The 25,664-nt window shown below is 42.2% G+C and overlaps 1 protein-coding gene across 2 annotated transcripts in view; it reads left to right on the top strand.

Annotated features, from left to right (window-relative positions):
• UBE3C (ubiquitin protein ligase E3C) overlaps positions 1-25,664 on the top strand; it is a 992,333-nt gene that overhangs the window by 183,827 nt on the left and 782,842 nt on the right. For both annotated transcript variants that reach the window (XM_085631966.1, XM_085631967.1), the window contains exons 8-9: positions 6,616-6,769; positions 20,843-21,063. In XM_085631966.1, the coding sequence (XP_085488092.1) occupies positions 6,616-6,769; positions 20,843-21,063 (375 nt within the window). The remainder of the gene's footprint in view (positions 1-6,615; positions 6,770-20,842; positions 21,064-25,664) is intronic.

Genomic DNA, 25,664 nt, shown 5'->3' with positions numbered 1-25,664 from the left:
GTAATAAAAGTTCATAAAATGTCATTACTTTAAAGTTGCAGAATATTGGCAATTTCAATGTTTTATTGTACCACCTCATAGGTAGGTGTTTATATTACTAAAATCAAAATCACAGTTCACAAGTTGTTCTCTGTTCAGTAATAGACTGAAGGGTGATATGAATCTTTCAATTAGTCCACCCTTTCCATAGTTAAATGAGCCTAGGTGAGAGACTTCTCTTGAATAGCACACTGAGAACTTAATTCCGTAGTGAGTTCAAGGCAGATTTTAACATGGCCATCAGCTGGTGTAAATTTTCTTTAAGGAAGAAACACTGTTTACAGACACCCTTCAATATGGCAGCTCTCATCTCTAACAGAGCTGTTTCGGTCATTACCACTAGTGGTAACTGTAAAGGAATTACTAATGACTCCAGTAACCTGGTCCCTCAGATTTGCTCTTATTATGCCTTGGGTATGTACAGGAAACTCATTGCTCTTTTTTGAGTAGTACTACATGGCTTACTTTTCTTCCCATAGTGTGCACCTACATTTCCCTCATCTGCCTCCTAGGAGGCAGTGACTTAGTTGTCAGTGGTGCAGCTGATGTGCTTGGCCAGCACTAGCTCCTCTTTCAATGCTCATGTTATATTTTTACGGTGACTTCCTGTGTACCTCCATGTGTATTCTTGGGTTAACGATGTAGGGGTGTTCCCAGGTATTCATGGCGAACTAGCCATGTTTTAGACATGCTCTGATAAACCAAATTCTGAGTTTTACAAGGGACACGCTTCCACAATCTTATATGTAAACCAAACATACAGTTCCTAAGATTGTGAATAAAAGTAATCAATTTCCGAATTAAATCTGACTCTCCTTTGAGCATTTTCCAAATGCAAGGCAGTAGTAGCAGACTCGCCTCTGTGGAATGGTATCTTTCCTTGCCCATACTTACATGGATGGTTGCCAAAGGCTGGCTCAATTCACAAAGTCCTACAGAGCCTTCAGACAACTTTCATTCTGCTTCAAGACTCAGGCTTGCAGATCACTGAAAAAAGGTCAGTCCTTAATCCTCTTTAAGTCTTTCAATAACTGAGAGCAATATTGGAGAAAAAGATTACAAATGTGTTTCGTTCAGATGTCAGACTTCTATGTATGATAAGAGTCATCTTCTCTGTACGTACCCTAGATGAACAGTCAGGCAATTTTTCTCTGTTTTAAGTTATCTGGCTTATACTTTTCATGGTCCTCAATCCCAAACTTCATTTTATTCTGGATGACAAATGCTGGCAAACAACTGGAAATTAGGACAATTAAATAGGTCAAAGAACAATTATTCACTCTTTAGATTGATGGTATACATAGAAGAGCATGTTACTAGGAGATGTTTTTCAGAAACTAGTGATGATTCTATTTATTTTTATGAAAGCCTTGATGGAAACATTGGAGACATAAGGAGCCCACATCAGTGTCCTCTGCTCATTGAAAATGGAACCATCTAAAGCAAAGATATTAAATCAAATACAATTGAACTGAAGACCACCCACTTAATCCTAAAACTCTTTCTTCTGGTGATTTCCCACAAATTCATACTTCTGCAGACAGAGAGCACCACTATCTTGTATTATCTCAAAAAGCAGGGCTAGCAAAATCCATAATTTTCTCAAAGTGACCACAGATGTTTTGGCTGAACATATTCCTGTTATGGTTGTTGATCTCTCATGTCTACAGAACAGAAAAGCAGACCAACGTTGCAGGCACCTGAAGAGGGAGAATAAAAGTGTGCCAAAAACTGTTCTTTCCAATATTCACCTAGCCTCAGTGACTCCAATTATCACTTTATTGACCACCATGACAAACAAAAATGTAGGAACTTCGCATTGAGGTGCCAATAATCATGTTCCAAATGGAATGTACTTTCAGTTGTTGGGTGAAGAGCTTTATTTCTCTGATCCCCTTCCTGACAAAAACTGCCAAACAACGATTGCCATTACTCTGACTGCAAAAGACACACAATTGATGGACGGAATGCAGAACAAATCAAAACATTCACCCCCAGTCAAGAGATCTGGGTTAAATCCATCACCCCTTTCCCTTTGTGAATATTGAAACACATATTTTCTAGGAGCAGGCAGTGGTCCAAGCAGTGGTACCAGGGACCACTGCCTACTCTTAAAAAATGAAAAGTAAACGTTTCATTTTATTTTTTTAAACACAGGTTTTCCTTTAAGGAAAGACTGCTTTATTAACAAGCATTTGCAATGCAATAGGTCTCGCAATTGCGAGAGTTAGAGCTATTGGCATTGTAAATGACAATGTCTTTTATCTATGTGTTTTTGTTTGGAGTGGAGTGGGCAAAGTAAACAGGAAATACAGAGGGTGAGGTTGAGAGTGCATCGCGAGATGCAGTGGCTTTGGGCAGGCTTAGAGAGAAAAGGAGGGATACGGGAACAGCAAGGAAATAAATATGAGGGAAGGGATAGTGGTGGATGCAGATGGGGATTAATGAGGTAGTCTTTGAGGAGAGGAGAGACAGAGATATAAGTCAAGGATTGTGGGGGCATATTATCAAGGACGGCGTTAAAAAGTATCGCCGGTTTAGCGGCAGAAAACTGCCACTAAAGTGGCGATAATGGGCTCGATAATATGCCCTGGAGAATTCCAATAGAAGTCCATGTTCACACCAGAACATGGACTTCTATTGGAATTCTCAAGGGCATATTATCAAGCCCATTATCGCCGCTTTAGCGTCAGTTTTCTGCCGCTAAACCGGCGATAATGTGACCTCTAAGGGGGAGCGAGACAGAGACAGAAGGAGAGGCAATAAGTGGAAGAAAGAGAGAGGGGAGAGGGACAGCTGCAAGTGCCAAAGCAGGAGAAGTGAACACTGTTGGAATGAAACACGAGAAAACGAAAGTAGCGCTTCACTGGAAAACTCTGTAAAGTGGTGCTAATGAATGTGGTTGTGAATACAATTAATCTGGCAGCTTTTTCTTATTTTGACCCTTTTTTGTCTGTCCCGAGCCTGCACCACGTATTACAATACCTCCAGAAATTGTGCACTTTCTCACAGGATCTCAAACCAATCTGGGCACTTTGCGACTGCAGAGGAGGAGAGAGACAGAGGCAGGAGATGGAATAAGAGGAAGAAAGAGAGAGGGGGTAGGGGCAGCTGATAGCGACAGAGCAGGAGAAGCCAAAGTGTTTCTATTCAGTAAATGAGTAGAAAACAGAAAGAGAGGGAATAAGAGGAAGGAAAAGAGTAGGGGCAGGGGCAGCTGCAGCCCCCGCACCATTTATAAAGGTAAAGATAAAGCACAGCATGCCGTGCTGCAGCCATTTAATAACAAGGATAAATAAAATTAAAGAACGGAGTCATACTTACACAGCACAGCACCCGGCTGACCTCCTTCTTCAGATTGTGGCCATTTTCCAGTGGTAGGAAGGAAGCCCGAAAAAGCCTTGCGACTGCTGCAGTGTGATGACGTACCTGGCTGGGTACTTCCTGGAGGGCTGGGAGTGCTTTTAACAATGGATGGGAGGTAGTGGGGGTAGGGAGAGCACCCCCCAGGGAGATGCACAATAGGATTAGCAGACTGCGCCGTTTGCAAAATGAAGTTTTATTGTCTTCGATGAGAAATGGCACTTCGGATTGATTCAGCAGGTCTAACCCTGGGGTTTATAAACTCCTAATTCCTGAGTGTGGCATACTGTGAAAAAAGAGTTCATTTTTTTGCCATCAAAAGTTGTATATTAACCAACACCGCTGATGTGCTTTGTTCGTCGCTAACTGTATTTCTTTAAGTGAGACTCTGGCTTGTCATACAGCTCACATCTAAAGTTTTCTGTAAAAAGTGGTCATTCTGTGAAAAAAATATGTGAGTAAGAGAGAAGATTAGAAACCTGCCTATTAAATGGTGCTCCGAACGCAAGCGTGTTACTCTTTTCATAATGACCCGGGCCTGGCAGCATGGGCAGCGGAGATGGGTAGGACGCTGCCGGGCTCCCATTCAAGGGCACCCCGCTCTCTATCAATGGCAGCGCGAGCAAATCGCATGCCCTGTTCTATCGACTGTGTGGTGCACCGCGCAGAACAAAATCGAGACGCGGCCCCCATATTTAAAGAATACAGTGCAAGGTGCTCCGGTGCAACAATTTGAAACAAGCGACGGCGCCCGAAGTCCCCACGAATTCCAGCCCACCCCTTCTCTTCACACACCTCCTGACTGGCTACCCTTTGGCTTCGGCCCCGCCTTTTGTCCATCCTTACCTATTGAGTGCCCCCGCCCTTTCCAAGTTCACCAAAGGCTTAGTTTCTATTCTGCTGCAGCGTACGGTTACACACATAAACATTATACTGTTCCAATATGCAATACGTGTTTTACTCAGACTCAGCAGTGTCTGAGTTGCGATCACAGTTAGATGCGATTATCTCCTTCTGTGGGGGTGGGCATTTATGAAAAATATTCCTAACATGGCCACCAATGTGGCCTTAAAGATACTCACTACACGTGCTAGTCTTTAGGGAGCGGCAGGTTGCCCTGGAAAGGGAATTTGGTCAACGACGGGACAAGAAACGTAATTTACATTTAAGTTGTTTCTTTGAAGCCTGGGCAGGCGTGTAAAATATTTATGCTGCACAGTAGCAGTTCTAGTAAATTAAGCCGCTGAGGGCTAGGAAACGTTCACTTTCCTTATAGCTAAAGCCACACGGCCCATTGAATTATGAACGTTGCAGTGCGAAAGCATTTAATAAACTAACTATGGGAAAAAATGTAGAAAAGAAAAAGAGAAGAGGTCCCGAATGCTATGTACATTACAGAGAGAAGTACTGCGGGCCCAAGTGCGTCCTGATCCTGTCCGGCCGTGAGAGGAGGCACCAGGCAACAACAAATAAGTAGTCCCTACATTGAAAGATACCGCCCTGCAGCGTAACGTAACTGTAGTTGGTCGATGCTGCTTCCTCCTAAAACGGAAGAAAACGGAAGTGACGCATCGGACCACCAGCCAATAATGAGCGAGTTAAAAAAAAGCAATCCCAGATTTAAGCCAATAGCAGGGGACAAAAAAAAAAAACCGCAATGGGTGGAGTTTCACCACGCCTCATAGAGGCAGCGCATGCGCTGCCTATGCGAGACCTAAAAAGCAATCACAAACCTGTTGTTCTGCTGACCCCAAAAGAGACACAATTGATGGATTGATGGATTGATGGATTGATTGATTGAGTAGGCAGTGGTCCCTGGTACCACTGCTTGGACCACTGCCTGCTCCTAGAAAATATGTGTTTCAATATTCCCAAAGGGAAAGGGGTCCCGTGGGGCCCCTTTCCATTCGAGAATATTTACCACCACCTTTGAGGTGTTGGTAAACATGAATGTTTTGCAACCATAATTCGGTTGCAAAACATTCCTACATAGCACTGAAATTTGATATTTGTAAGGGATACCTTAAACACACCCTTTCCAAATACCGAATCGCTAGGCACAAATTGTGATTCAGTAACATGTTACCGAATCGCAATTTGTGCTCGTTAACGGCCCAATTTGCGACTGCAAAAATGCTTTTGTGCATATCTTTTGTTGGATAAATATAACCATCAGATTATTTTGTTAATGGATATTTGGCTGGCGTTTCTGCATACAGAAAATTTCAATGTGGAGCACTTTTCCTAGTTTTGATTTTTTTAGAGATATTTACAAAAGCCTGGGAGTTAAATGTGATCATTCCAGAATAACCTTTTGAACCTAATGTACTTGTGTCAGGCCACCAGCCCTTATCATAGATCTACTTTTCTTAACTCCACATCTGCATACCATGACGATATATTTTAATGTACGTAGATGTGGAGTTAAGAATAGTACATCTGTACATACTTTAATGATAGTGTGGCAGTGTATATCCTGGATACGATCTGGTAAGACATTATTTTTCACTCAATATTGTGGCATACATCTTTTATGGAATGGCCCCCCCAACAGAAAGCCATACAGAAGATTAGCTAGTGGTCAAATCAATAGAGATGCTTGCTTGCTTTATTTGCTAAGCCAAGTTCATCAATCAAAGATGCAGTGCGGGAAAAGAAAAGTATACCTATCAATAACTATAGTTATAAAGTGTATTTTTTGTAGATTGGCATGGTAAACTAGATAAATTAACGTGGACTTAAGAGATGTAGAATCCGTAGATGGCCACAAAAGCTTGGCAACAAGGTGCAAAATTAAGTGGATAGACTAATGTTCTAAATGCAGTCCCATAATACGACTATTTAAAAAGTGATCAATTTTTTTCATCTTGATGACAGGGAATTTGTTTTAAATTGTGCATCTCTGAAACTGCATGTACATTTAAAAAAAAAAGAAAATAAAAAAAAATGTATCTAAAAAGTGACAAGTTGGACAGAAATCAATGGACTTACCTTTGTCGATAGAGGTGTAACATTTACTTCTTCAGGAATTGGTGCAAGTTATAAGCTATTTATTTGAGTAATAACTGTGTCATTACTACAAACTCGAAAGTACAGCATAGGCTCCTTGGTGGTCAGTGGCTTGGAATACACATCCTCACCATTTGGCATTTTAAGAACAACAGTTCAAACTTTATTTCAGAAATCATTTGGTGTTTTCCTTTTGTTTTACAGGATACTACAGGTCTTTTTACTTGTTAATAAATTGCAAACTTCCGTCAAGCATTGAATACACTGATGTTTCTCGAGTTCCTACTGCAAAGATCCTTCTTGAGAATGTTTTAAAACCACTGCACTTTTCATACCGTTCTTGTCCAGAGGGCTCAAGGTAGGAAAAACTATAATTTCTTTTCTATGATGACACACATGAATAGCTGTGTAGTGATAATACATGGCTGCACATTAGGGCATGTTCTTTGTTTTGTCAATTGAAGGACATTGCATATGCTTTTGTAAAACGTCTGACAGCTTCTCATCATAGTTTGCAGTTGGCAAAGTCATACTAAATTTTCTGACTTCTGTCTGTAATGCTGTCTTTGTGGAAGTGAAAGTTCAGCTGATTATCAGAGGTTCTTCTTGTAAGTAAAGTTAATGCTAAACTTTTAGTACGGGAAACATTTGCTTAGTGGGTGGTCAGATGTTTCCATCTCTTACTAGTTTTTGTATGCATAGTGTAAGACTATTTGTGAAATATGAAATAAAACATTTTCAAAAATGACATTGAATGTTTTAGGATCTTTCAGAAATCATAAAGAATCAATGCAACATCTAAACGGTTGCAAATGCAAACTTAGCAGTGACAGCTCATTGCTATGGAAGTAGAGGCTTCCCCCTCAATCTGCTGCTGGCCTGTCACATACTCAGACTTTGCTCCAGTTGAGAGTCAGACAGTCAAGTGCATTTCAGTGGCAATTGCACAAGTGCTGGCCATCATGCATTTCCCCAGTTTACCTATTCAAGTCCCTGGCTTGCTATGCTAAAGGGCCAGTGGATCCACTCCCATATAAAGTGCTGCAGCATCACTGAAGTATGAAAACTAAGGCACTTAAGGCTTCAGCCTTGCTCTACCTGAGGCTGCATGTCAGTCAGCAAGGAGACCATTCATTCCACCCTTTTGTCTTTCCAAACTAGTCACTGAGTGTATTTGGATCAACAAGTCTCACTTAACCCACCCCACTTTGTGATGATAGGGAAAGGGTGGGTTTGAAGAAGTAAGTGGCTACCCCAATCCCTGTGTAATCATCCCTCGGGAACGGAAGAAGGCACAAGGGTAGGACCAGCAGTGTGCATGTGACTTGATGTCACCAGAGTCTTGACTTGTTTCACAAGATCACAAGTCTTGATTCTTTGACTTTGACATCTTGCGGTTCCGCCGTTCCACAATGCAGCATGTCTTCTATCATTTATAGTTCTGAGCTTTTACTGATCTTCTTTTCCCTGTGTAGCGCACTGGATCTTCTGCCAAGTTCTTCTCTCAAAACCTGCAACCTTCTTTCAAGCGAGCCTCTTTCTCCCTTTAAATATTTGCCCCTGTGTGCTGCATCTTGGTCTTCTAATTTCATAACAGGCTTGTTACTTATTGCACAGTCATCAATATAGAAATAGTTTTATATCAAAGGCCTGATTTCTTATTTATATTTTTATTATTAAATAATTTTCTTTATTAGAAGTTTTCATATAAGAAACAACTTTTATCGGTAATGCCGGATAGTAAATTCTGGTCCATTAAACCGAGTTTTTATATATATGACTGGCTATAGTCTGGATAGTCCTGTCACAATGTTCATGATCATTTAACATTCACTTAGCAATAAAGGAGAGCAGAAAAATTTTATACCACAGTCGGACGGCCTTGTTCTTAAACCAGTGTTCCCCCAAATAATCAGGGTAGCAAGACTTGATCTTTATCATCTTTTTTAACTATGCACCCCATACACCCCTGCAAATCCAAGACCTTTAGCCGGACATTCCCTCCCCTGTCTTAGCTGTAGCATGCCCTGTGCGGATAGTGATGTCTCATATCATCGCCCCCAGTGGTTGGTTCAACAATAATACCCATAGAGGGTCCCAAACGTCTCTCGGTCTGGAAGTTGGCGGTAAAAATTCCTCATAAGTAAGTATTTGTTCCTGACAAAATATGAGACCTTGTATCCAGTCCTTAAACTTGGGGGCCCGGCCCCTCCCTCATCTGTAGACCACCCTCTGTTTGGCTAAAAGCAGCCCGAGAAAGGAGTGTTTCCGGAAGGATGCCTCCACCTCCTCAGTGTATCCCAGCAATGCAATGAGAGGGGTAGTGGTTAGTGATGATCCAATCACCTGTTCTAGGTCACTGAAACCTGTTGTAGTCGCATTCTAAATGTAGGTAGTCTGCCCCTTCCCTCCTTCACTGATCATTTATCAGCTGTTCGTAGGTGAAATCGATAAAAGTCGAGTGGGTGTGTAATACAGCCGATGTAAGTATTTATAGTGTATGATATGCAGTTGGCTGCTAGCCGATGTCTGTCCTGTTTGTTGGCAGCAGTATCTCCATTGTCCGTCACTGAGTGTAGTTCCCAATTCCCGGTCCCACTTCGGTCGCCGCGAGTCTTTCCACAATCAAGCTTGTTCCATCTGAATGCTGTGATAGAGCATCAAGAACATGTGTGTGGGGTTAGTGCTTTGTAATAGGAGATGTAAGGGGAGTAGTGTTGGAGGCTCGCGGGGGAAGTTGGGCGTGGCCACTCTGACATTTTTTTCTCTATCTGATGTACAGGAACAACTCCATAGGGGTGGGGTCTAGTTCCCGTAAAGAAAGCATCTCAGTCACAAAATATACCCTCCTCATATAGCTCCCCCCAAGCAGTCACCCTGACTCTCTGAAGCATCTGGCGACAGCTGGTTTCATGTGTTACAGGGAGATCTGGGTGATAGTGGAGCCCCAGAAGCGGAGAGTAAAGCATGGGCACGTTGAGTCGCTTAGCCAGTCCCCGCCAAGCCACAGAGGTACATACGACTGTAGAGGGGTTAGGATCCATAGTCCGGGAGCTCATCCCAAAGAATGCTGTGATAGGAATAGGGGACATATACCCCCTGTTCAATGGCTAGATGTGGCATATAAGGGGGTGGCTTGAACCAATATGCTGCAAAGTGTGTCTAGGCACATCAAAATATATTTACATATCGGGAACTTCAAACCCTCCCTTCGAGAAGGGCTGTGTCATCACCTCCCATTTCAACCTGGGCTGTTTCCCACCCCATGTCAAATGTATAAGCTAAGTTCCTGAAGCTTTAAAAAACTGCCTGCCCACATTATAGGGAATGTTGATTAAAAAGATCAAGGGTAATATGACCATCTATATCAATGAGATCCTGCCTGCCATCGAAAGGGACATAGAGATCCATCTCGTAATTGAGGCCATCAGGGCATCTAGTGTCCTGCCATAATTGGCCCACATTAGTTCCGCTTTGTCCCTTATAATAATTATCCCCAGGTATTTAATTTCAGTACCACACCATGCCAATGTATAATCCAAGGCTTACCGCTGGACAGCAGAAGTGAGTGTGAAGATCTAACAAACTAAATCCCAACTCCTGTCCTACTACTCCTCCTGATGGAGAATCTAATCGCATGGAGGCATTTGGAAAATTAGTGTTTCTTTCCACAGCAGACAGTGCAAGGAGAGTTTTGTGCAAATTTGGATCTGATTACCCAAGATGGCCAGGATGCAACAAAGTATTTGATCTGCTCTGGACAACAAGCACTCTGCCTAAGCGGCGCCACGCTTGGTTGAGATTTATTCGGCTTCTCAATTAATGCTGAAGCATCGTCACTGCACATTCCATTTAATGGCACCTGTCTCTTCGGAAATGAAGCGGACTCTGCATTGGAGCACTTAGAGCAAAGCAGGATCACAGTGTGATCCCTAAGCCTTTCGGCCCCCTTGCAGCAGTACCACCAGCAGTTTCTTCCCTTTCTCGGCTTCGGAAGAATTGTAGTGCATAGACAATGACTAGGTGCTCCACTCCACCAACAGACCCTCCCCCCCACTAGTTCTTTCGAGGCTGGGTTTGGGAGTCTGTCCGGCAACATCAAGGCCAGCAGGGACAGCGTATTGCCCATGCACCACCTGTCCCCACCCCTTCAACTCCTAAGACACTTTAGTTTACCTTCAGAGGCGCACATAGCCACCCTTTAGGAGGCAGGATGAATATTATCATCATGAGTGTCAGAGCATCACATCCGACTAGTGGGTACTCTAAATCATTCACCAAGGATACACCCTACTGTTCTTGTTAGGCCCGCTGCATATACTGCCCACCTATGGGTTGTTATTGGATGGCCATTTGTTCATTCTGCAAAATGAAATCCAGGCTGTTTTGGACAAAGGAGTCATAGACCGGTTCCTAGCATCAGAAGCAGGACTGGTTGTTACGCCTTTTATTTGCTGGTGGCAAAAAGCACGGAGCCCCATTTTCCATTGGAAATGAGAGTGCAGCACAACAGAAAACATGTATCAAAACAATGCTAGAAAACTGCACACCTACTAGCATATTGTATAGTCTGGTGGCACACCATAGGTGTTTTTGGTTAGATGGCTGTACTGAGGATATCTTGTGGGCTATTCGTATTATTGGCTGAAATCCCAAACTGCCAAATATCATGATAAAATGGCAATATCGCCTCATTGCAGTCGCTATCTTGGCTTGATAGTAATTAGCTCATCAATATAGGTAAGAAATGTTTAGCAAAGTTTCCAGTGTAGGGTGTTTTAAAGGTAGGGCTTCAAATATGCAGCAGGAAGGCAAAATAATGCCCTACTTGTGGTAAAAAGGATAATTGAAAGTCAGCTACCTAAATTGAGTGTGGTGGCATGCATGAGACTACATCTTTAAATATCACCCTCATGCCTACTGCAAAAGCTATGCAAAATACAGTCCTGGCATTATATCTCAATTTTTTACCAGTACTTGTAGTAACATAAATGATGTGCTATGCTGCCTTTTGTGGTATTCTATGCACAATCAGGAATAAAAATGCATGCTCTGTCTTACTTTTAATCAGTAATCGATATCACAGCACATGTATTAAAGTAAATGTATAATGACAAAAAGTTCCAAAGGTAGAAAAGAAAGAAAGACTTAGTGATAGTCTACTCTTGCTGTGCACGGCCCCTGTGGGTGAGAGGCACTTTGTCGGGAGCCTAGAAAATGCTTGTTAATAGATAAGGTAAAAAGCCTTGGGTGCGCCCTGCTGTGAAAGCATTAAAAAATGCTTGGTCTGTTGTCATGCTCCCAAAAAATAAGTAAGGTGCGGTCCAGTCCCTTGGGCGCGTAATGCAAAAGTTCAAAACATGGTTAAAGACACGCATACGGAGGATAAAGCCAAACAATAAAGTCCAAGTGGCCTGGAGTGACTAACATCTAAATATATTGGCTATATCAATATTACCGGAGGGTGTCAATTATCTTACACGCGCATTGTAAAAATTCATACAAAGGGAGAAATAGACCATGTGACGGAAGGAGCCATAGAGTACAGCCCAAGTGGGCACCGAAGGCTAACATCTTTATGTACCTCATATGTAATTACAAGAATATAAAATATGTAATCTCGACCCACAGTTGGTTACCAGTGGAATTCAAAAATCTATTGTGTGACTAAAAAAGAAAATTGTGCACTATTTACAAAGCCCAGAGTGGTTCTCAGAGAAAGAGAGAATGCAAGCAGAATTACAGATGCACTGACAGCGCTTCATCCGCATTCATCCCATATGGAATCAGTTCATCATCAGAATATATCTGGATTCAAGTCTCCTAAGCGCTGGTTGTCTGTTTCCACCCCTCGGATTCTTAGGGATGGAGTCAATTACAAAATACGTTCGGTCTCTCGCATTATCCCCATGGCAGGAGTTAATGTTTCTAGCGACAGGATAACTGGGGTCATCGTTTGCGATCGCCCGTAGGTGTTGTAAGATTCTTACATTTACAGGGTGTATGTTACTGCCTTCGTAGCTTTTCTTGCAGGTACATTGTAAAATGTACACCGCAAAGTTGCTCTTGCAAGTGAAACTGCTACAGATTACATTCTGTGCTTTTCTAAGGGGTGTGAATACTTGTTTGGTGATCACGCCATGGCGGCAGGCCTTACATTTAAAACACCTTTGGAAGCCACAGTGTGATTTAAGCCAATCAGTCCCTTCCTTCACTTTTGGTGCATTGCGGACTAGTTCGCTACGCATTGATTTAGTTCTTCTAAATGTGATAGGTGAACTCTCGCTATTTTCGAACCAATGGCTGAGTCACTCCTGATGATCTGCCAGTTTTTGTAGAGAAGTTTGCGCAAATTCGTGTGATATGTAGAATACCCTGTAATAAGACTAGGTGTACCAGACTGTGATGCTCTTTGTTTCTTTTCTTTGTTACTGTTACCAAAGAGCATATCTTCTCTCTTGATTTGTGAAGTTTTAAGTTGCGCTTTGGTGAGTGTTTCCTGACTATACCCACATGATCTAAGTCTTGTAAATAAATCATTTGTGGCATCACTCAAACTGTCTGCAGTGCTACAGTTGCGCTTCATACCGAGGCATTCCGCGTAGGGGTTGCTTTCCTTCAGCTTTGTCGGGTGAAAGCTGCTTGAATGTAAAATCGAATTGCCCGACGTTAGCTTTCTATAAGTTCTAGAGTGTAACTGTTTGTCTTGCACAAAAATTTCCATATCAAGAAAATGTACAGACAGTGGGCTCAAATTACAGGTAAATGATAGATTCAAACTGTTTTCATTTAGTTCTAATGCAAATGTGTATGCTGATTTCTGAGACCCCTGCCACACAACAAACAGATCATCAATATATCTGACATACATAATAACATTTTCATGTATTTCCTTGGTGTGTTTAGTCATGAGCACCTGCTCCTCCCACCAGCCCATATACAGATTCGCATAGCTGGGTGCGAAGCAGGTGCCCATGCCCGTACCTTGTAGCTGTTTATATGTCAATTGATCAAAGATGAAAATATTGTTGTCAAGGCACCACTCAGCCATTTGGAGTAACATGCTTGTATGTTGATGCAAGGTCATTGGTCTTTTTCCCAAGTAATGTGCTAATGCTCTCAGGTCATCTGCGTGTTTGATACTGGTGTACAATGTACTAACATCTAAAGTCATGAGTACAAATTGGTCTTCCCATGTAATGTTATAGATCTTCTTCAAGAAATCTCAGGTGTCCCTGATGTAGGAAGGGAGTTCCCGGACGTATTCCTGGAGGAAAAAGTCAATATACCTTGAAGTGTTCTCAAATAGTCCCCCTATATATAGATATATTATTTGTATAGCGCAAACCTAGTGAAAAATGCAGCAGAGCACGGTACAGTCGAGCAAACAGTCAACAAGTAATGGGACTGGTAGCTGGTAATTGGATTGTTACTGCATTGTAAAGTAGCGTTCTCCAAAGAGGTAGGTCTTCGACTCTTTTATAAATTGGAGCAGTGTTGGGTCAGCCATTATGGATACAGGGATATTGTTTCAGTTCTTGAGTTCATAGATGGAAAAGGCCTGCTGCCTCATTTTTTCTTTTTTTGATACATTTTAGTCTCTGTCTGATAGTGGCCTGGTTGCAGATGTGCTGAGAGTCACCAGATTTGATGAGCTTGTCCGCACAATAAATGGGGGTGCTGGTTATTATAGCTTTGTAAATAATCCAGCTGGTTTTGATGATGGAGCTGGATGGCAAGCAAAGCCAATGGAGTTTCATCAGAATTGGGGTGATGTGTCTTCTGGCCCTGGATGAGATATACCGCAGAGTGTATGATGCCCATAAGGAGTGCCATTGTGGAGTCTGAGTCCTCGTAGAAGGCCATGCCACCATCCAGATGTGTGACTATGAAGTCATGAACAGCAGTTCCAAAGTAACTTTTTGGAAGAAACTGTTTCATTTTAATTTTCTTTAGAAGTGGGCACCGTTTTGTTTTTTAGCTGTGTATTTTATTGAGGCGAGATTTGTGTTGAAGGCTAATCCAACTGTCTTGGCAGTTTGAAGTTCAAAGCTGTCAAGCTTCGTGTCATGGAGCCTAGTCTGTTCTATTTCTCACTTGTTGTTCTTGGCGTATAACAAGAATTCTGCCTTGGTTGGGTTGAGCTTCCGTTAGGTGCTGAATGCCCATGCCTGCATTATGTTCAGTGTTTGAGGCATTGAGTCTGGTGCAGTGGAGACTTTCAGGTAGAGTTGTATACCCTTGGCATATTGGTGAATCTTGATGCTGTTATCTGTGAGTGGAACCCCATGGTACTCTATGTTGAGGATGAAGATGGCAGGAGACTTTATGGAACCCTGGTTGACTCTTCTGGTGATGGAAATCTTTTGGAACCGGAACTGCCCATATGAATAAATTAGTGTTTATTGGAAAGGTTGCAGGAGAACCAATGAAGGATATTGCCAGTGAATCCCATTCAATATTTTAGGCTGTGGATGATGGTTGGGTGGTCACCTTTGTCAAAGGAAGCAGAGAGGTTCAGCAACTCAAGGATGCATGGGTCATCTTCATCTGTGGTCAGGAAGGGAGAGTCTACGATGTCTAATGTACCAGTCTCCATGCTCCTGCATGAGCTGAAACCAGATTGATAGTCATGCAGGAGATGGTTAGCACTGTTGTACTCTGGGAGTTTAGCCTATACCGTTTTTTAATTTTCATGCTGATGAAGAGTAGTTGTACAATGAGCCAGTAGCTGGCGAGGTCATCCGTATCGAATGTAGGTTTCTTTAGGGGTGGGAGGATCTGATCTGTCTTCAGAGCTTCTCTGAAGATACCTAATGCGAGGGAAGCATTGAAAATGGTGAGTAGGAGGGAGAGAGTTTTCACAGAGCTTTGATAAAGGACAAGGTTAAGACATCTTCATGGGAAGTTGCTTTGAGGGAGTTTGGTATGTCAGTTAGATTTGTGAGGGACAGGACTTTGAAGGAAGGCTATTGTAGGATTCTACCAGAAGGGGTGGATTTAAGACAAGAAGCAGGCTTGGTGTTGTCAGTGTGCTTTCTGATCTTTAATTGTTCACTGAAGAAGAGGTTGATGGCATTGCACTGTGGTCTGTGGAATAGGTTGGTAAGACAGGGTTGATGAAGTTCTTGCTTGTCTTGAAGTGCTCTGCTTCTGTTGTGGCTTAATTGATAGTGTTGTTATAGTACTTTGCCTTGGCTGAAGTGATGAGCTGTCTACATGTTGCGCAGTGGGACTTCAGTATCATGATCATCTGGATTTCAGTTTTTCTTCCCTTTCCTTTCTCCGGATGAAGCATTTATTTTCAGTGAGGTCTTTACAGTACCAGTTTTCTTGTGTGTTTCTGTGGAAGTGTTGATGTTCACATAGTTTTCCAAAAAGCATTGAAGTCTTTTAGGTGGGTGTTAGCATTGGACATAGAGCTTGCAGGGCAAGAGCTAAGTTTATACATTAGGTTGTCGATGGAGTCTTTGAATGATATGTACGTATAATATTTTCTTTTGGGTTGACCTTGATTGGTTGATAGGAAGCTGAGCAGGCAGATAGTGATGACAAAGTGGTCATTCCAATCCAGCAGTGTGGGTAGTGGTCTGTATTGGATTGTTGGTGATGTTGAAAAGAGGTTGAGGATGTGGCAGTTGGGGTGTGGTAGCTGTGCTGTACCACATTGAATGTACCTATGAAGCTAAGGAGGGTGTTTCTTGTTTTTGAGCTTGGCTGGGAGTTACCCAAGAGGATGATGTGGATGTGTTGGATGGATCAGGTGGTGAGGAGCTCTGAGAATTGATCAATAAAGTGCTTGCTCCAGGAGGCCCGTAGGTGAGATGGTGGGTGACGGTCTAAGTTGCAGAAAATGGGATATGGCATGTCAGTAGCTCCATCTATATGAGTGTCACTTGCTTGCCTACTGCGAAGGACCAGAAGGACCTATGAATGATGAGGCTTCCTCCTTTATGTGCGTGGGGTGCACAATGGATGCTGTGCCCTCTGAGAATTACACAGAGGAGCTGGGAGGATGTAGGGATCGACCATGTTTCTGTGATGAGGAGGGCATCAACTAGTGAGGTCTGCTATATCTGGAGAATTGAGTACTGCAGTACCAGCGTTTGATTATGGGTTGAATTAATTTTACTACATTCTGAGGGATTTCAGTAGTTAATGGGATATGTAGGTTTATGTATTGTGAGGATGTTGTGCGATTGTTTGTCCTCTTTGGTCTGGGGGAGTTTTTGTGGATTGGCAGTTTTGCGTGCTGGTGAGGTACGTGATTATATCTTACCTTGTAGGTTTCAGCAGAACATGGGTTCTGGCTCAAAGCTGTTCAGACCATAAACAGGTCTAAGCAAGTAATTCCCTTGTGTAGACCCAGCTAATGCTGGTGATATCTGGGTGGTGAGACACCCCGTGAAGTTGACTGAAGTAAGGGGAAGGCAGGAAATTATGTCACTTCCTATTTAGATAGATGGTTGGAAATACAATGGTGTCACTCTCTGTTCGTGCAGATGAATGATAGGAAATGGAGTCCTCCTCTCTGGCTTATTGGATAATTGGAAATAAATTCCTCTAGCTTGGCTTTTGTTTTTTAAAGATGGTTTAGACAGGAAACCAGGTATGTCTCTCCCTGTGCAGATGGGAAATGCTGTGGTCACTTCCTGTGCAGATGGATGATGGGGACATGACTTCCTCTTGGCTGCTTCTTCTTTTAAAGATGGTTTTGGTATGAATCTACTAATAGCACTTCCTGTCTAGATGAATGATGGGAAAAAGTGAATGAATTTTGGTGAAACAAATCTCATTTGGGGTCCTTTATGCATTACGTTTAACGATTGGAACAGTGAGTTTGTTGGCATGTTGAGGACTGTAGGTTTGGGCAAGGTGGAAATCTGTGTGCTCGCCATGGCAGAATATGTAATTGGTGGAGTAGCTATGCCATGAACCCTTTGGACCAACCAGAGTACAATTTGCATCTCTCACTAGTCCTGAAACATTAGACATCTTTGACCCATTGTGTGCAACATCACTCACACATTCAGCCAATCTGGGCAGTGCCTATGATCCTCTGTGCAGTATTCTAGCCTGTCAACAAGCACATTGAGGATAATAGATCTCTGGCATAGTCAGTTCAAGCCCTATGTTCGTGTTATGTGAGACTGTAGATGCACATTGCTGTGCATACTCCTGCCATCTAGTGTTGGGCCTAGATGTGTGCAAGTTGTTTTTCTTCAAAGAAGTCTTTTGAGACAAAAGGTACTATGACTCCTTGTTAGAAATGGGATGAATGGTAGGCTATGGCATGTGCCAAAGACAGGCAGAAACCACAACTCTAGTCCGGATAAGGAGTTACACTCCTAAAATAACCCCTGCTCACCCACTTGGTAGCTTGGCACGAGCAGTCATCATCATTCCCATGGTATAAGAGACATCCATGTGATCAAAGCTCGAAAGTAATAGAAAAATTGAAAATAAAAAGTATCAAGTCGGCATCTCAAGGACAACATTCCCTCCAACGTCACTCCAGCGCTGAGAGTGCAGCGCTATATCTTCTTCCCCATCGCCTACCACTACAGTCCCCATTACCTGACGAATTGTGAGCGCTGATCAAGTGGGTGAGCAAGACTGTAGGATGCCAGGACAACCAAGCCCCTGGCAGAACTCATCGTTGCTGCCTGAGGTAGGAAAATTCCTGCCTCATCATGTCGATGTCACTAAATTAATCTTTTTTGCCAGGGCTTTATGCTGGCCCTCCCTCCTTTCATCGAATTTGATTAATTGGTTTTGCAATGCCTGCCTACGTTGGGGGGATTGTTCTAGGGCGATGGCTACAGCTAAACTAGCAGCAATCCACACTATGCACCATGCAAGTGGCACATCCAGCTGTACAGTATAGCACTGGAGCTTACAGGGGTGTGGAATTCCTATAGCCCGACGATCAGCACATATAGTTTGGGGTCAAGGACAACAAGTATTCATGTTTATTTTTACTTGGGACAAGTAGACTCAGTCCCGTGCAGCATACATCCTTTTGGCTGCCAGTTTACAGTACCACATTATAGATCTGGGATGGGCATTGTCTGCAGTTAAGGTAAACTTTGTGTCCATATGTTAATGCGGTTTGAACTTGTATTTATGATTCATTAATACACAGACTTTATTTTTAGGGTTAGCACTCTAAGGAAATGTTGTAAGCTCGGACTGCTCTACTGGCAGTGGTTCCAGTATAAAAATGGGTACACACGTTTGCAACATGTATATAATGCTCCCAAAATTTTCTCTGATTAGATGCAAATATATGTAGATACTTGAAAGCAAGACTGATGATTCTTTGCTTTCAAAATAAAATGTTCACAAAAAAATGCACCTAGGAAAAAATAAAAGTTTTGCTTAACTACTGTGAAAGTTTAGATACTATTTCTCTGAAGCATCCTTTAGTAAAATGTGTTGATGCATGCTAGTATTTCCCCAACAAATTTGTAATTCAAAATCAGTGGAACCTTTCATCAAGATAATGGGAAACATGAACATAAACAAACTTTGGCAAAGCCAATAGGTCTGACATTGGTTATCAGCCTTTTACGAATGTGTGTCTTGTTTTGACATTGTTTTGTAAAACATTATTGTTGTGGGAGCTGCCAGGCCCTCACCATTATAACAAACGTTGGCAAAAAGCAAAAATATTTTTGGTCTTCAAAAGCACACATTGCCACAGTAGTCCCTGGCACTGAACAAAACTATTTGTGTGCCGATATGCTCCTTGTGAAACAGCAGAATGCTCTCACTCACAGAGAGAGAGACAGAGTTTTAATAAAACCAAAAGGTATTGGTTAACACCATACCTAATTAGGGGCCCAATTCCTAAAGAAAGTCACCAAAGTGCTCCCATGGTATATGTCCTTGCATTAGTGCAGATTTCGGGCTTTTATGAATTCACAAGAATATACATCAGAAGGCAGGAAATTTTACTGCTAGGAAATATTTGTGAACTGCATTTTAGCATGAGGAAATATGCATGTATAGATTTACTCATATGAAAATCTGTTGAGCGTTTACAAGTTCTCTTTTCTTCCAACCACTTTTTTCTCAACTCTTGAAGAAGTTTTACTTCTGCCCTTATCAGGAGTAGATTTCCAACCTTTCACAGTATGGGAAAAGATTAGAGAAGAGCTGGTGTAACCCCCTAAAACATGCTGGTTAGTAGGTCTGCACAGACTCTAAAGGGCATTCTAACCCTGGAACTATTCCCTACTGCTATCTTAGCCCCAAAATGTAGATCTGTGGAAAGGTGGCAAAGTAAGGGAATTGCTAGTATTCTAACCCTACTATAGTATGAGCGCTACCGTAATTAGAGAGGCTATTATCAGAGCTCTTATGAGTTTGCTGCCACAATTTCTTGGTGCACTGCATGGCACCAAAGGAAACAGTGTTTTTTTTTACAGGACAAGTAGATTTATGAAGCAACCTGTCCAATGGACAAGTAGATAGTTTATTAAATTCCACATACCTGAGCTTATTAATGTATGCACAACTGCGGCCACTTTCCCTGCCTGACTCTTGTTTCTACTCCCTGCAGCAACTTAGAGGATGTTTTTGACTGCCTTCTTTTCTCCCAGACCAATAATGGAGGCTGTACTCCTATGTTCCCTGAAGATTCTGGCTCCATCCAGGATCAGTGTGGACAAATTAACCAGCTCCTTTGCCATTTGCCCTTCGTTGGGCTTTATGAAGGACATTTTTATACTTTCCTGAGGAGCAGCTCACGTTAAGTAAAACGTATGTTTTAAACATTTGAGTGGTGCCCCTTTGTCAGTAACATGGTACCATAGCCCTTTCAGTCTGGTCACCCATTCTGTGAGGCCCTAGAGTTTTCATAAATTGGAGATAAGGTTGTTATCATCTTGTACTGTCTGTCTGTGACCACACTCATACTTTGTTCACCGACACAGAATTTTAATTCAAACGTTTTGTTGAGCAGTTAATACATCATATATTTCCAAGATGTCCTCATTTTTTGGTGAGTCAAATACATGCAAATAAAAAATCACACAGTTGTTATATCAAACTGGACAAATACAGTTCAAAATTTGTGAAGCCTTTTGAAATTATAGTTACACAAACTGATTTTAAAACATCTAGAAAAAAAAAAAGTGAGGGAATTCACTCGGATTTTTGTGTTTTATCCCTACTCCCATTAAGTTTTAAGCTCATTAATGTAAATGTGGATTTTCAAATGTAACTGTTAACCTTTTTATCAGTAGATACCCAAAGATTCAAAAATTGATAAATTCTTTCATGTACAATGGATTGAACATAAAAAAAAGTGAAATGCAGGGCTGGACTCCCAAAGAACAGTGTGAAATGTAATACACAATACCGATTTTCAGAAAACTATTCTTTCAATGTGTACCTATTAACAGACATCATTTTCTCGATGCAGGATTCAGATCTTCACTGCCTTCACAGAGGAGTTTCTGGCTGCACCTTTCACCGATCAGATATTCAATTTCATCATTCCAGCGCTGGCTGATATACAGATTGCCTTCCCGTATGAATTCTTTCTGAATGCACTTTTAACGTCTGAAAGCCAGCTTTCAAGAAAAAGGGATAAAGCACCCTGGCTTTTTTATTTTGTTTTAAGAGTTGGTGAAACATATTTAGGTAAGAAAATATTTTTTGTATATTTACATATGTTCAATTTTCTCGTAGTTGTGAACTTTCATTCAACAGCCATCTCCATCGTACCACCTTCACTTGAAGCTCAATTGACAGCTTGTCAATTCTCTCTATATGGCCTTGTTAAAGAATGCAACATTATTTATTGAGCATTCGGCTTAGAATAGTAGCGGTGGACCAAGATGTCTGGCCAAAGCTCAGGTCCTGCATCTCTTTCTCATTTTGGCCACTCCCACTGCCCTCACTGGGTTGTCGAATCAGCCTGGCTAAACCAGAGTAAACTTCCCTTATAGGCTGTGCACTGCAGAGGTGGGTAAACTTCTGCCTCCTGCTCAGGGTAGTCCACAGTGGAGGTTTGGGTGCAACTGTATCCAGTCTAAGTGCTGAGAGAGTCCACTGCGTTGAGCTTTTTTCTTTTTTTTTTTAACAAGTGCTTTTATTAGGTTTTTACAATGAACAGTGACATGAACAGCCCATGTGGTATATATGTCTGTATCATAGGGCAGTGGTAATAACAGATGAATGTAGGACATGGGTAATCCAATAGGCAAGAGAGCGACATGAAATACATGTTGAGCAAATAAACAGTCAATAGCATATCGATCATGTGCCCAGACTAGTAGTAGTTGGGGCTTGTTCATAAACTGGAGGAGAAAGAAAAAAGGGAAAGGGGGGATGGAGTAGGACCAGGGCACTGTTAGTCAGAGTTTGTGAGTAAGTACAATGGGTGCGACTGACATACAGAGATGATTGCATCGAAGTTGGTGTTATGGTGGGAAGGGTCCCTGGGGACAATGAGGGGGGGTCAGCAAGCCCAATGTTGTCTTGAATGGTTAGCGGGCGAAAGACATCGAAAAGGCGATGCCTAGGGCAAGGGGATTCCTGGTGAGGAGGCAGCAAGTCAGGGTTCACAGGGGTAGGTCATCATTTCGTACTAATTGAAGAAAGTGGTCAATGAGGGTGTCCCAGGCGGGGGAAGTGGGGTGCTTGCTTACATGACGGGCCATCTCAAAGCACAGGGCCTCCCCCTCAGCCCTCCCCCAGTGCTGCATTGCCTCATACTAGGCCTCCGGCACAGGGGCCTGACTCTATCTCCAGTGGATCTCCACTTGCCAAGGAGGAGAGTGAGGCTATCTAAGCATGCCCTCACCTCTTTGCGCTTCCCATGTTTGAAGATGCCAGAGACGCAGGCCTCCCAAGTGTAAATATCTGGAGGTTCTGTTACCTCTCGGAGTATTGTGTGGATTGTGCGCCAATATGTTTCGAGAGCGAGACATGAACACAACATGTACTGAAGATCCACTTATGGTGTGTGGACAGCATGGATGAGCAGTGTGTAAAAAGCGCTTGAGTTGTTCAGGTGTTAAAAAGGCCCTGTGGAGGATTGTGAACTGTATGCTTTTGAAGCGTGCATTGCAAAAGACAGTGTGAGAACTCGAGCGCCCTTTCTCACTCAGCATCATGGAGTGCCCATCCAAAGTCAGCCTCTGATTGGTCTCCCAGTGATATCAGTGGGACCCCTCTGTGCTCTCTCAGTGCCTTGTATAGTCATGCTGCGAGATGGCAACCTGTTATCATGTTTAGAAGAGTCTGTAATACATAGTGAGTTTGGGTCTCCGCATCTACTATGGACCGAAGGGTACGAAACGTGTGTCATAATTGGTGGTATACCAGGTATTGGCTCCTGTAGAGGGCATAATCAACTATCAGTTGTTTGATGGAGTGGAGGTGGTCATCTGCAAAAAGGTCACCAACATTTGACAGGGAGCATACGAGCCAGGGTGCTAAGTCTGCTGAGGAGTGGAAACCAGGGGGGCATGGGAGGCCCTGAAGGAGGAATGCTGGAGCATAAGGCCGTGAGCAGTACCCTTTATGGGGCTGAACTGTTTTACACCGTTCCTGTTGGCGACCTTTCAGCTGTGGAAAATAAGTTTCTCAGGAGCTTAATATCCCTTCCTTAAAGCACCCCTCTACTACCCCTCAAGCTTGTCATGCGTACCAGGTCTATTAACAATCTTGCGAAGCTCCGTCCCTTGCTGTTCTGGCATAGATTGACAACTACATCTGAACTGGCATCCATGCCACAGCTTTGAATGAGATCATAAATCTTGATACCTCAGGAAAAATTGGCTGGATAAAACAGGTGGCTGACTTATTGTCTAGCATTGGGCTATCGGGGCAGTCTATGGGCCAACTGCCATCTTTTTCCAGGGGCCAATTGAAAGCTAGGTATTGGGCATGGGTGGAAGAGAATAATTTCTTGAATAGACACCACGGTAGGTTGACAGAGGTTTTTATTAATTCGAAAAACATCCGCCACCTGGAGAGCTATCTGGACATCATTAAAGTGCCAGCAGATAGAAAATTATAGAAAAACATTAACAAAAGGAGGGAGTTAAGAGGATTATCGGTAGAACCTTCCTCCTGTCAAGCTTTTTATAAACAACGTGATTCTACTATATAATAGTGAGAATTATTTTTAATTTTTAATTTGTAATTTTCCTGTGAACAAAGAAGTGCTACATGGGGTGTCATGGGAAGGCACTAAGTGCTTTTAAAATACCCCTCACACACTATGAATCCAATGGTGTCATGCTTCTTCATAGGGGTCTTCCCGTCCCTCTACGGGGCGGGGCGTGCTGCGACCAGTAAATATGTGGGAGCACTGTTGTTTGTGAAGGAATAGGCTATGTGTAGGCTATGTGTATTGTGATGGTGAGAGTGGTAGGGTTAGTGAATAGTTACAAAAAAGTATTACAAATTCTCTGGCTAGTGGAAAAAACTAATGTATTCAATTCCCTGGCTGAGAATGTTAAAAATAGGGGGTTGTGTAGGGGGTGTACCTTAATCTGATACTCCCTACTGGGTCAACATGTTTCGTAAGCAGTCCCCACTGCTTTACTCATCAGGACCTAAATACGTCCCTACTACACTCAAAAATTATTTTAAATTGAATAAATTGTATGCCTGTTACTCAAAATCAAGACCTCCAAAACATTATGCAAGTCTGGAGAAGGTTATGAAGGGTACAATGACCCTTATCATTTTGAAATAGCACATATTCAGTATCTGAAATGATAAAAACAAAGATGAAGTAAACAACATGAGGGTTGTTCATTTAAACACATCACCATACTGTGGATTCGCATTCTCTGAAAAAAAGTGATATATTTTTCTACTGTTACTAACTGTACGGTTTGTTAATCCAACAATTTCATGAGAAAACAGTCCGCAATGTGCAGAATATAATCGCTGATTAGTTAGTTGTGGTACAAAAAAAGAAAGATACACGCGCTTACACACACGCATTCGTGGCGATTCTTCGTTGTTATGATAAAAATCGGGGAGACGTTCACCTATGTCAAGAGGATTAGTAAATGCTCGATCATAACGAAATATAATAGCAGGTGCTTGGTTGGGGTATATGAACATACTAGCACATCTACTACACTTATATTTGATAGTTGTGTTAAATCGTACATTTATGTTAAAAAAACGTAAATCAGAACGGACACAACTCCATATATTGTACATGTACGTAATGAAGCTCAGATACATACATTGTTAGGAATAGTTATCCTGCTTCATGAGCTTGCACCGGGGGGAAGAGGGGCCTTGTAATAGTCACTGTATGTAGGGTGGAAAAGTTTAAAAAGCGTTAGCGTTTATCAATCACGCCATGTCATCGTGGCGCTGATTGTAAAAGACCATACCGTGGAATTGCCTCATTTTTAAAGACTTGGGCCACAGTCTTACGTACATGCTGAAGGTATCTCCTCACCTCTGCCTGCCACCGTGCTGCTTTGTGTAGCACGGGCCTGATACTGAAGTTTTAAACAGGTTCTCAGTTGAATGTTGCCGGAAGCGGCGCCCAATGTAAAAAAGACTAGTGCGTATCCTGTTCAAAGATGGCTGCTTGTTTTCATCCCATTATGGTAGTTTTGGAAAGATGCTCACTTCCTGGAATAGCGGGAGATCGAGATTGTCTCCGTTTTTTTCAAAACAAGAAAATAAAGGCAAAACTAAAAATAAAGAGTAGTTTACTTTTTGGAGGACCCCTGTTCTTTATAAAAATTGATTGGAATGCCATGATTCTCATTTTGGTGGGAAAAACGGTGATATTTCTGTTTTTAAAAAGGGGCAAAAGGAGTTTCATTTTAAATATCGAGAACAACAAAACAAAAACAAAAACGAAATAGGTTCTCAAGGTTGTAATTTGGGTCATTCTGTTCTATTTAAAACAATAACGTTATCACGAGGTGACTTTTGACAGTGGATGATGACAGATGGTTATTGTTCTGTCCAGATTCTTATGGATGTTTTCAGTTGTGGTCTTAACCATAGTTTTTTGGGGGGTGGCAGGGTCCTCAAATTGGATGATGGGGGCAATACTTGTTTCGCCAGTGTCTTCTTTAATGAAACTTTCAGGAGAGTATGAGTCTTTCAATGATGTGTCCCTTTATATGGTTGTCATATGGAGAGGTTGCTCATATTAATAGAAACGTTTATAAATCTTCAGACTTGGATGACGCACTTGAAATTGATTTATAAACTGTTTCTTATAATTGGCCCCATGGAATTTCATC

The sequence above is a fragment of the Triturus cristatus genome, chromosome 10, assembly GCF_964204655.1.
Source record: "Triturus cristatus chromosome 10, aTriCri1.1, whole genome shotgun sequence".
NCBI lineage: Eukaryota > Metazoa > Chordata > Amphibia > Caudata > Salamandridae > Triturus > Triturus cristatus.
This window is presented reverse-complemented; position numbering and strand designations above follow the sequence as displayed.